Raw genomic sequence first — 12,879 nt, forward strand, 5'->3', positions numbered from 1 at the left:
CGCATGGCCGCGGTGGGGGGGCGGCACCGCCCGGGCCGGGGGCGGCGGTGGGACCGGGCTGGGGAGGGGGCCGGGGCCGAGACCCTGCGATAGCCCCCCGGGTGAGAGCCGCGACTGTTCGCGTTCTGGCATCGGGGTTATCACAGGATCAGAATGATTTAGGTTGGGAAGGACCCGAGGTCATCGGGTCCAAGCTGTGACCGAACGCCACCACATCAACCACAGACCATGGCACCGAGTGCCACGTCCACTCTGTCCTCGCACACCATCAGGGACGGTGACTCCACTACTGCCCTGGGGAGCCCATTCCTATGCCTGAGCACCCTTCCTGTGAAGAAATTCCTCCTGATGTCCAACCTAAACCTCCCCTGGCACAGTTTAAGACTCTGTTCTCCTCCTGTCGCTGTTCACCTGGGAGCAGAGCCCGACTCCCACGTGGATACACCCTCCCGTCAGGGAGTTGTAGAGTGATAAGGCCACCCCTTAACCTCCTTTTCTACAGGCAAAACACCCCCAGCTCCCTCAGCTGGTCCTCATTAGACTTGGGCTCCAGACCCTTCTGGACCTTCTAGCATTTTCTACTCATATTTACATATATATATATGTATATACACACACACACACATTACAAAACTCACTGCAGTTCTGCTCACATTTAACCACTTAGTTTACCCGGAGACTTTTTTTTTTTTAAAGGGAAAAACAACACAAGGCTTTGTAAAACATGGAGTTGCTGAGCCCTGCCCCAAATTAACAATGAAAACCACACGTTTTGATAGATGCAATAAATCTTATTGACTTTATTACATGTCATATTTTAGGATCACTTTACATTCCTAGACAAAAGAGATGATACAAATAAATATAAGCTGTAAAACTATGGACAGAACTATGGACAGGTTCTTTTTTTTCTATAGATCACCTAAGAGAAGGCGGAGGTGGGTGTATCTTCAAGGAGCTGAGAGTTCTCATGGACAGCTGTGCCCACGGAGGGGATTCTGGGGCACCTCTTCAAAAAGAAAGGGAGCTGGAGAAGGCAGTAAGTGCCTGGACCCCGGAGAGTCAACCCCCTCCTGCACACTGCAGCAGGCAGGACCGGTGTTCTCATTTCAGTTCCATCTCCGCAGCTAATTATGGCTTTTGCAGCTTCTCTTTTCCAATTTGCGGAAAAGGCTCCGTGGAGCGAACACAGCACGAACAGGCCCCCCCAAGGGATCACACTGAACTGTTTAAAGCCTGGTGCACATTAACCAGCACAGACAGGAGAGAGGACAGGTCCAGAGGCGTCTCACTGGAACTCCAGCGCTGCCTGTTCAGCGAGGGCAGAGTTAAACACCTAAAACTGGCTGAACACAGGCCTGCTCTGATCTGTATAAGGCACCGGCGCAGCCCCGGGTGCTCTGGCAGAGGTATGTGTGTTTGAGAAGATTCAAGCAGCATGCAAATGTTTTTTAAAAAGGCGCTGGACTTAAGGATTTCAGAAAGTGCTTTAATTCCTATGCGTCAGTGTCACACGGCGCTCGCTCCAGCACCAAGGGCCCACTCCTGCCCCATGCCACTTCTTAAAAAAAAAGATCCCATTATACAGATCAGAGCAAAGACAAGGATGTTAAACATTCCTATGAAGAAAGGGTGGTGGTGCACACTGTCCCAGGGCCTCTTCCAGGAGTCTGGCTGGATTTCCTGCCTTCAGTTAACCAGCAGGAAGCCCAGATGGTTCAGATATCACCCGGAGAGGGGCAAACTCGGCAGGAATGTTTCTTAAAAGCTTCAACCCAGAGCTCAGTATGTTTCGTACAGTTTAAGACAATGTATCTTAACTTAGTGTCAGTGCCACTGAGCATCTGGTGAGGGTAAATCCATTGGAATGAGAATCCAAAAAGCTTCTGTAAAAGGCCGAGATTGCCAATGAACACACTGACCAAATCTCCACTGCAGCCCCAATTTACATACAATGACTAAATATGCAGATTTATTCTTTTTTCCACCCTACTGAGTTTCTTTCACCTCGCTAATGAATTTCTACAGAGTTAAAAGCAGAGCCTTTCTGACACATCACCAGCTCATCAACATGAAAACAGGTTTGCACTGCAGAGTCCCATGGCACCAGCCCTGCCACGAGGGCAGTTTCCAGCATATCAGTTTAATATAGAATTCCCTATGGAATAGTAGCAACTGAGGAAGAGTGTGCACATGTGCAGACACAGAGGTGTCCATGTATGCATTACTCACATAAAACATGTGTACACAGGTATGTACATAGACGTGGTTATATACTGTGCTGCTATTTCAGGGTTTTAAACCCCGCTTGTTTCATTTCCATTCTCTGAGCACTTACTCCATACAATCATCTTTTAAAATGTCCCAGCACAGAAGAGTATGTGCTGGGGAGAAAGAGGGAGGAGAGGGCAGAGAAGGTGATGTTATATTATGCAACAAAAACCAATTAAAAGGCTCTCTGGATATAAACAGTGCTTTATAAAAAGGAAGATTATGCTGGGATTCCATGTTCAGGTTGAAAGAAATTGGTCATGTGCCTGCTCTCTCAATTATAAGCAAATTCCTCCTTCCTCCACCAAAACTAATATATATATATATTTATATGTGCATATATGTGAATCCATATATTAACGTTGTGGCCCAGGGAAGCAGTCCATGGGTTGCAGCAGCCAAGTTGGTGTTTAAGGGCCCACCTGGGCAGCTGGCTCACCTGGGCACCGTGCCTGCAGGATGCAGAGGTGAGCTGTGCTGAGCGCTCGGTTCCTCCTGCTCAGGGGGTCAGCAGAACGGAGTTCTCCAGCCTGGGTGAAGTCACTCCATGGACACTTAACAAGCACAAGGCAGAGTCCACACATCAGAGCATTTCTACAACCAGGCAAGTCCTCACACACTCACACGTGTCAGTCTGGAGGAAGTCGTCAGTGAGGGGAACAGGTAAAAACGTTCACAGGATGACAGCCAAGAGCAACCAGAAAAAGTAACATCCCAAGTCTCAATATACAGCGAACTAAAACTTACAAATGAGCTGTGGGACACTAGACAGGGACACCTTACTCTGTCCTTAGTGTGGAGTTCCACCTCCCTCTAGCCTGCTACACGAGCCTGCGGCGTTACAGGAGGCTGCTTTAGTCATAGGGCAGCTTTGCAAGGAGACCATCAAAAGCAGTTCTTCCTCCCTTGTTTTCAAAGTAAAACCCCTGGAATTAACACCAGCTTCCATCATCCAGCCTCAGTTAGATCTGCTTTCACTCCCAGTGGGCTCTGCATGGGCTGGGAGGTGCAGAGGGAAAGCTGCTCAACCCTGGAACAAGTGAGGCACCAAATGCTGAACCTCATTAGACACCAAGGGAAGGGACCATACTCCCAGGAGTGCACTCAAAGGCAGCTACATGTTCCAGTGCTCTGCCCAGCTTACAGGAGAGCCTGAGCCTGGCAGGAAGAGCTCTGAGCCAATGCTACATTTCCCATGAAGAGTGAGAGACATGAGAAAATGGCCATATGCCATTAAAGATGTCATATGGACACTGGTTTTAAATGCCAGGGGTAAAGTAGGAGGCAAGAGAGAGGAGGAAAGCTGTGGAGCTGGCACTGGCATGCAGAGGTGTTCCTTGACAAGGTGGTTCCTGTTGGTAGGGGTGAGGTCTGTAGGAGGTCAGCACAGAGGAGCTCTTACTTATGCCTGTAAACAAGGAAAGGACTTCAGATTCTACTGCTTCCTTTCTAGAGAGCACAGAATTGTTTTCAAGACCCCTTTTTGTCCTACAGCTCTAAAGGGAGGCACAGCTGTGTGTTTTTGAGGACACACTGGCCACTGCCATCCTGCCTGTTCAGACCAACACCTTAACCCCAGATCTCTCAAGCAGGAAGAGGAAGAAATGTGCACCTTGTCAAGTTCAAACAGATCCTCTGCTTTTTAGCCTCATTTGGTTCTCACTGTGTAGCTCTGGAATGATGGTTCTGTTGAGATGACTTTCAACTCTGTCTTCTTACTGCCCAACAGCCAAAAAGCCCAGTGCAGCAGAAGGGCTGGTGCAGGAGGAGGACGGTGATGCTGTGAGGTGATCCCCATGCTTCCCATTGCTCCTAACACACTTTAACGTACCTCATGCATTTTTGATTTCCTAACTAAAATCCATTTCCCACAGAGGCCAAATGCTGAATTGCAAGCACGGATCTTCCCGTGGCTCAGTGCCCCTGGACTGGCCCGAGTCAGTCAAACAGCAACAAGGCCATCTCCAGGGAAAGGGGCTGGAGGCTGGCCGGGAGCTCTCTCTGCAGGTTTTTATTTGTCTCTGCTCCCAGAAGGCAAAGGCTGTTCCCTCCCTGGAGAGGAGCTGCTGGTTTTACTTTGGAACCAGCCCTCGTGACTGTGGGTAGAGCTGAGAACTGTGGGAGCCTGCTGACGAGGATCCCGACGATTTCCTTCCAGTTTTCGGCCTAAAGAAGTGAAAATGAAAACATAAACAAAAAGAGCTCTAACAGTGTCACCTGTTACTTTCCAAAATTAATCTTCAAAAAGCCAATTCTTTTACTGGATTTATTCTCTAATCAGTTTTAGCTTTCTCTTCTGTCCCATGTCCTACACAGCTCCCGGAAAGGGGGTTGTGGCAGGGTGGGGATTGGCCTCTTTTCCAGGGTAACAAGTGATAGGACAAGGGGAAACTGCCTCAATTTGTACCAGAGGAGGTTCAGTTTGGATACTAGGAAAAATTTCTTCGCTAAAAGAGTGGTTAAGCATTGGAACAGGTCGCTCAGGGCAGTGGTGGAGCCACCATCCCTGGAAAATGTTCAAAATACAAGTAGATGTGGCAGCTTGTAATACGGCTTAGTGGGCAAGGTGGGATTTGGTCGAAGGTTGGACTTGAATCTTGAAAGTCTTTTCCAATCTTGATGATTCTACGATTCTATGCTCCTTTTTCTCTCTCTCTCTCTTTGCTTTGCAGCCAAGCTTGGCTTCACTTCACTGACAAGAGGCCCTGACAAACAGCGGCTGTACTCGCGCCTCTCCCCGTGGGCCAGTCTGCTCACCGGAGGCCTGACTCACCTGGGTTTTGATTTTTTATTTGAAGTGCTCTCAAAGGTCGAGGCGTCCACCTGAATCTCATCTTCATCCTGCAGAGCTGCTTCTAGAGCTGCCTGAACTTTGGGAGCGATGGCTGGACCTTCGTAGTCCCTCGTCGTTCGGCTGGGCCCGTCCAGTTCCAGTAACACGATGTTCTCTGCCTGAGACAGGAAAAGCAGAATCAAAGTCTCCGTGTTTTCATACAAACTGTAACTTTTCCCTCCAGAAACTTATTCTGAAGTACGTTATAAACGTATGCAGGAAATTTTACATCTCACAGAAGAACACAAAATCCTCTGGGATTCACCTGATCAGGAGGGTAAAGACAAAAAGGGGGCTTACCCTGTACCGAGCCTCTGGATGAACCATCATGGATGTCCTGGCGTGTTGGCTCAGGGGCCTTTTGTATCCCACAGCAGATACTGGCCTTTTCATCATCTGCTGGTTACTAGAGAAAAATAGAGACTCAGTCTGTTATACCCCAAAACCAAAGGCCCCTCTTGAAGTTTATGAGCTGCAACATCTCCAAATTCCACACAGAAATCTGTTTCAAGAGAGCAGAAACTACCCAGGCTGCATTTGCAGGAGCAGGAAAGAAATATGATAGGAATGTACTGCTATTTTAATGGTGAATGCACTGTTATATATATTTTACATATGATTATTGGGCTCACATGGAAGAAAAATCCCAATCTTCAAAGAATTTTCCTAACTGTACATTTCTATTTTACTGAACCTACTAAGAGGAATAAATTGTTTTATTTCATTGTGCAGCAAGAACCTGTGAACTCTAGAGGGCCACTTTAAATCCCAAATTCAATCCCTTGTTCTTGACACAGCTGGAGGGTTTCCTGTCACCTGTAATTCCATTCCAAGAAAAGAGCAGAAGTACACTCACTCCAGACGGGTTATGGGATGCAGTTTCCAGTGATCTTCCTCTTCATCAAAGAATGATCTGTTCATGATCTTATTCTTTTCTTCCAAGGGAATAAAATTTTCAATAATCAGGTGCCTACGTGCAACCACAAAAATGAGAAATACACAAGAAACATAATTAGCAGATGACTTTCCTCACTGCTCCTCTCCTGATGATGTAATACAGCCCTGGAAAAGCAGGAATGGTTTAGTTCCCTTATGTTTAAATCTTGTTCCACAAGTATGTGCAAGGCAGTACCTCCACTCCCCACCCAGGGAAGCCCTCTCTGTTACAGTTAATACAGTGATGGGACTTACTTTAGCTTTAGTTCCCTGGTAAGTTCATTCTGGGTCTGTTCCAGTTCCTGGCGCTCCTTGATGTGCTCTTCTTGGAGATCATGGATCTCTGCCTTCACAGCTTGCAGCTTGGAAAATAACTGGAACAGACAACAAGGGCCAAAATTTATCACTTGCCAATGTTGCTCTCACTTTCACACATGAGTTGATTTTGTTCCCAGCCCTCTAGACAAGGAATAATTTATTATTTTTTTCTTACCTTTTTGAGTTTTTTGGTCTTTATGTCCACCTCTTGCTGAAGGGAACTATAGGTCTCCTTCAGCTCTAGTGTTTCCTCGTCCCGACTTTCCATCTGTTGCTGGATTTCTCGCTCCCGACGTTTCTGAAGAACGTGACACAGGGAATTAAAGACCACAATTACCTTGTCACCTCCAGCTGACACACATGAAACCAACACTCAGGATGGGTTTACTGCCCTGCCTTCCAGGGCTTTTCCTGTGGCTTCCAGTTCTTCCTATCTCTTGCCTTAGAAATACCAGAAGCATTAACAACTCTTCTTTGTCCTTTTTTTTTGCTACTTAAGTCAGATAGTGTGAATAAGTGCTCAGGCTTCAATTAAAGGAATGTCATCTTCAGATTCTGGTGGTTTTTTAACATTCTTTTTATCAATTCATACTAGTCATTGCATTTAAAAATCACCAACAGAAACTGCATAAAAATAGAAAATAGTTTATAGAAAATAAACTTTTTAGCCCAGAGTAAACATCCCTCCTTTTGAGCTGATGGCTGAACTGGTATTCTTGGAGGTCTTACAATTATTTCTTCACCTACAGACAGCTCCAGTCAAGATAGGACATAAGTCTTTAACATGAAGAGCTAGAAGAAAATGATCATAAACCTTCTCTACATATTTCAAACAATGACAAATAGGACACAAGCCCTTCCCCCTTCTTTTCAGATAAATGATTGCTATTAAACCAATTTTAGGGTTAACCCTGGGAAAATTTTCTGATAGCTTCCCCTGATACAATGTTTTACAAAGGTTCCACAGCAAGGATTTTTATACAAAATAACAAATCTCCTTCCTTGTACCTGTTCTGCAATTTCCTGTCGTTTCTGTTCCAGGATTTTCTGCTGTTCATTTGTGTGATCCACAATATTTTTCCCTCCCACCAGGAGCTTGCTTTCCATTGTCTGAAAGGAAAAACCAAGGTCAGAAGTTTCTCTCAGTGACCAGAGAATGTAACTTTCTCTTCTATGGATACAACTTCTTCAGGGCAGCTCCCTTATTTAACCTTCTCTTTCAAGGCAGCTGCTACAAGAATTGCTATATATATATAAAATTCCTATAAAACTGTGAGATTAACAAAACAGTAACTTGCTTAGAATTAGGCATTGCTGCAACGTGTGGCAAAGCTGGAGAACCAAAAGGTGTACTCCCCTGTAAAGAACTTTTTAGTGATTTGTGACAGAATGAGGCATGTTTTGTGCCACAGCTTGTGAAAAGATGCATCATCACATTCTGTTGTGCCAGTTTCTTAAGATATAAGAACAATGAAACAACTCATGAATATTAAAACATGAAATTAATGGTGGAAATTTCAACTTCTGGCTAGAAATAGCTTATTTTAAAATCTTCCAATCTAAACACAAAATCACTATCCCAGAAACTTTTTGTGAAATATATTTCCAAATTGGGAAACCCTCCATTCTCCCCAAAGCCTAGAGAAATTGCTTTCAAAGAGCATCACAAGGAAGGATTCTACCTTGATTTTAGCACTCAGCATTTCTGTCGCTTCCTTCTCTCGCTTCAGGTCCTCCATTTTCTTCTCCTTCTCTTTCAGCAGCCTCATTTTTTCTTCTGCTACCAAGCTGTGATCCTCAACTATAGCTTTCTTCTCAATCTCCAGCTTTTCTTGTTGCTCCCTCCAGTAGTCATCTTTGTCATCTCCTTCATCCTCACCCTCTTCAGTGTCCTCCTCCTCTTCCCCACCATCTCTCCTCCTTTCCCTCCTCTTTCTTTTGCCAATAGACCGTTTTTCCAGCTGTGCCTTGAGTCGAGCAATCTCCTCCTGGAATTCTCGTAGCAGAGCCTCCTTAGGATCCTCATTGACCTGTGGCTTGTTCTTGATGTTTTTGGCACGGTTGGCATATCTCAGTGTGGTCAGTGTCTCCTCCACGTTGTAGGAGGCAGGGCCTATATTGGCCACCATCACAGTTTTGGCATTGCCACCTAACGAGTCCTGGAGTAACCTGGTCAGCTTGGAGTCCCGGTACGGAATGTGTGTGCTTTTCCCATCTACCAGGGCAGAGATGACGTTGCCCAAAGCTGAGAGAGAGAGGTTGATTTTAGTAGCTTCCTTTAACCTTTCCCCCTGTGCCCCAGTCTTGGCTTGCCGCTCGCTGCCTGCGAGGTCGACCAGGTTGAGCTTCCCGACACGGATGTGATTCTCTCCGTCCAGTCCCAGCTCGCTGCATTCAATGGTGATCTGGAAAATGGCATGAGATCGAGAGCTGTGTTCGTTCATGTTGGTGGCACCAACGGAGCGGTTCTGGTTTCCCAAATTCATGATGTGCTCGATCTCTTTGACGCTTTTCGTAACAACGGTGGTCAAATCCTTAACAAACACCCCTGTGTCTGGTCTCTCCTTCAACTCCAGCCGCTTGGACTGATCCTTTGATAACAAGTCTCTGATTTCTTCTTGGTATATTTCCAAATAAGACGCTCTAACTAAGTATTGCTGATTTTGAGATCTAGAGATGTGGGTGAAGATGTGATCGAATGAATTGGGGATGACCCCTCTCTTTTCGGGATCACCACGCACCCCTTCCATCGTATATGTTTTCCCCGTCCCAGTCTGCCCATAGGCAAAAATTGTCCCATTAAACCCTTGCAGAACAGAGTCCACAAGAGGTCTGAAGGTCTCATCGTAGAGTTCGACCTGTTTGGAATTCCAGTCATACACGGCATCAAAGGTGAAAGTTTTAGGCAGTTCATGAGATGCTCCCCGCGGATTCTTCACTGAGACCTGCCCTAACTTGACATCCACATTAACAACTTTCTCGTAGGAAGCAGTTTTCTCCTTGCTGTTCATGGGCCGGCAGCGCACCACCACCCGCACGGACTCGGAGCTCTTTGGCTTGGACATGACGGCGGGTCTGTGGCTGGTGTGATCCGATGGGTGGATGATCCCGTGCTAGAAACCTGAAACAAAAACAAAGCAGGAATGTCTGGAGGCAGTTTTCTGCACAAAGCCGAAGACCCGACTCATCTACTCGAGTAGCATTTTGCATTCATTAAGCTGCAAGGGATTTTTGAGAATTAAAATAATGGGCACCATGAAAACTCTGTAAAGGCCTGAACTGAAACACTACTATTTTACCAAAGCTTGTGCATCAAATGGTATCACTTTTACAAGCTCTGCTGCAAAAAATGGTCATCAAATCACATTTTTACAGCTGGTAAAGATCTCTTTCTTGACCCTTAAAAATAATCATAATGCTATTTAAACTATTTATAAAGAGAATACTTTGCTATTTATTTTCTTTGCAGTCGAGCCTTTTGTTTCAAATCTCCTGTTTTGAAAATCTAGTACAGCCTTGCTCTCTCTGGCACACAATTCCGCTATTATTTTTTCTTTTGGCATTATACTTCTGCCAGGATTCTCCACAAAAGCCAGCCCTGCCCAAGCACACTGACCTATGACATCACTCCACGCTCCTGCTCAGGAGGTTTACAGGATTCAGCATCAACCTAAATTTACGTTGCATAAACCCAGTTCAAAGATCATGACTCTGGGTAGAGAGAAAGGACACACTTGGTGCATCCCCCAGTCACCAGCCTTTTAAAATGGAACAAAAAGCCTGTGTTCCTGCTAAAGCAGTCCCTGTTAAAGCCTCAGAAGGCAGATCTCAATGGCATAGCTTGGGGAATGTCATGTGGTTTCCAATAAGCCTTTTTATTTCCAAAATGTCTTTCAAGAAGAGCTCTGAGGTCCTTCTGTCAACTGGAACTAAGTGTAAAACCAACACACACTGGGAACCCCAGGTAGAGCTGGCACACGTTCAGGTGTGGCCTCCTCGGGATGTGCTGGCTGTTCCCTTCCCATCTGGATCTCCAGGAAACATGGATTTTGTCCAACTGTTTTTTTACTTGATAATTGCACATCTCAGGAGAGCTCCTCAAACAAAGTGACAGAGAACTTCAGAACCAGAGGATGAGAAAAGAACCACAATGATTCTCGCACAATATCCAATCTCGGAAAGAGTAACACAGGAATAACAAATAAACATGGTTAAAACCATGTTTAATAAACCTCAATACAGCCTTGGGAATTTCCTTCAGTTTGTGGGAGGAAACTCCTTGCTCCTTGCTCTTCCCAGAGAAGCACACAGTAGCTGACAGGGAGATGAGGAATATGCATCGAATTGACCAAACTGAACACTCATCCAGAATTCACTTTACACCCTGCACAGTGAATTCACACTGCTGCAGGAATCTTGGGTAGCTACTGAATAAAACCACTTCCCTCCTAAGTGACAGCTCCAGATAAAGGTGACCTTCCTCTCCCACCCACAGCAAACACGAATTCTAGAGCACCAGCACAGAAAAAATATGTTAAACGAGGACAAATCTTGGCAGAATCACAAAAAGCAACTCTCCCTCCTCTCATCCTGAGGATTTGTATACATCAACAAGCACTTCTTCTGCCACAGCTACCAAGGATATTCCTGTAATTCAAGTTCACAAGAGACAATTTTTTTTTGGACAAGGTCACATGACAACCACTGTGTGACGTATCTGCACGTTCACACTGGTAAATACTCAAATTAGGCACCAGTTCTGAAAAGCAGAACACAGATTTATTTTATATATTGAACATCCAAAATACTATTCTGACGAGAAGTGCCACTTTTGTAAGCAACTGTGATAAATATTACATGATCAGAATGAAGTTAGTCTTGCCAGAGGTATACACTGAACAAAAATTACGTTGCACGTTTGCTGCTCTTCTGGGTGTATCTCCTTAACATGAGCTTGAGCAGCTTTTAACACCTTTCCACATTTCACTTGCAAGTCTCTTTTTATAGTCACAAACAACTGATTTCACCCCTGATTTGGGCTATTTTCATAACAACCTATCACGAATCATCTCCAATTATTTTAGCTACCGCAGTGAAGTTTACTGGAAGCATAACAAATTATGGTTCTTCTCAGACTTACCCAAGTGTGTAACTGGACAGTAAAACCAATTAGTTGGCAGTGTTTCTACTCCCCAGAAACGCCAGGGCAATGTTTGAGCTGGACAGGAATGGCCAGAAAGCTGAGAATGCTGACGTGCCATCCACTCTTCTCCATCAAAAAGGGGAATTCCTTCATTAAATTAGTTCAGCTTAAAGTGACCTGGGCCAGGTCCCTGTGTCAAGGTCAAGCTTGAGGTGGATGCACTTGAAGATGTGCCCCAGGTGCCCAAGAGGGGAGGGTGGGCAGAAATGGAAGCATTTTTATTTCAGTAAACACAAGCTTGTGCATGAAAAAAAAATAAGCAACGTCACAACCTGAATGCAAGCTGGGGTAACCACTTCTCAGAAACTTCCAGCATTGGGAGGTGCTGGCTTGGCTGGTTGTGCCCCAGGCACACTGTCCCCAGCCACCTGCCCTGACAGGTCCTGACTTCTCTCCACTTCCTACCTTGACCTTAAACATCCCAGAAAGATTTCCCTGGAGCTGCCCAAACCCTTCCCTTGCATCTCCGCACATCCCCAGATATACCGCTCGAAACATCCCATTGCTCCTCGCCGTTTAAATCTTTCAAATACTTGTGGGTTCACAACGCCCTGGTTATGGACCCTCCCAACCCAAACCCTCCCTTGTGCTGCTGTTTCTCCTCTCGCCTCCCCACTGAACCCTCCGCAGGCCGGGCGGGACTGCCACGGGCAGGACCCCGGTATTGCCGCGGTGTGGCCCGGTTACACCCAGCACCTGTGGTCACCTCTGGTCACCTGTGGTCACCTCTGTCACCGCTGTCACCCCACGGGTGTCCCCTCCCCCGGGGAGCCGGGACCGTGGCGGATCCACCCGAGCATCACCCGCCGCCCTCGCGGCTGCGACACAGGGCGCTGCAGGGAAAAGGGGACCCGAGGGCGCTCGGGGGACGGGGACAGCGCGCAAGGAGGAAAAGAACCGCGGGAGGGAAGCACCGCCAGCGCGGGGGGCACCCACCCGAACGCGACCACCCACCCGCCCGCGGCATCGCCACCGCAGCCCGGCCGCGGGCGAGTCCCGCCGCCTCTCTCGCTCGCTGCCCGGGCCGCGGCAGCGGGGGCGGCCCAAAGGGCCCGGGTTGTGCCCCCGCGGGCCGGGCCGGGGGGTGGCGGGCGCTCGGGGCGCGGCGCGGGGCCGGGCCGGACTCACCTGCGCCGTCACCATGGAGCCGCCCGGCCGCGGGCCCGGAAGCGGCGCGGCCGCCCCGCCCGCCCGTGACGCGCTTCCCTGGCAACGGCCGCGCCCGCCCCGCTCCCGCCGGGAACCGGGACAAAGGGGCCGCTGGCCCCCCTCCTCCCCGCGCCGCGGGCAATTCCAACAACCCCCAAAGTGCCGGGGC

General features: G+C 47.3%; 1 protein-coding gene across 3 annotated transcripts; it reads right to left on the reverse strand.

Moving 5' to 3' along the window:
- Positions 1–2,459: 2,459 nt before the first annotated feature.
- KIF3B (kinesin family member 3B) lies at positions 2,460–12,754 on the reverse strand. 3 transcript variants are annotated; one of them, XM_017822620.1, is made up of 9 exons: positions 12,690–12,754; positions 8,041–9,479; positions 7,367–7,468; positions 6,534–6,656; positions 6,296–6,414; positions 5,961–6,074; positions 5,405–5,510; positions 5,045–5,223; positions 2,460–4,437 (listed from the first exon to the last, which is right to left on the reverse strand). In XM_017822620.1, exons 2-9 carry the CDS (start codon positions 9,421–9,423, stop codon positions 4,344–4,346), a joined length of 2,220 nt encoding a protein of 739 aa, XP_017678109.1. In that variant the 5' UTR covers positions 9,424–9,479; positions 12,690–12,754; the 3' UTR covers positions 2,460–4,343. The 3 variants fall into 3 exon arrangements, with proteins under 3 accessions (XP_017678109.1, XP_017678111.1, XP_017678110.1); XM_017822622.1 differs by lacking the exon at positions 12,690–12,754 and adding an exon at positions 12,498–12,521; XM_017822621.1 differs by lacking the exon at positions 12,690–12,754 and adding an exon at positions 11,499–11,625.
- Positions 12,755–12,879: the final 125 nt, after the last annotated feature.

This window comes from Lepidothrix coronata, unplaced genomic scaffold (assembly GCF_001604755.1).
Source record: "Lepidothrix coronata isolate B3197 unplaced genomic scaffold, Lepidothrix_coronata-1.0 Scaffold99, whole genome shotgun sequence".
NCBI classification, from domain to species: domain Eukaryota; kingdom Metazoa; phylum Chordata; class Aves; order Passeriformes; family Pipridae; genus Lepidothrix; species Lepidothrix coronata.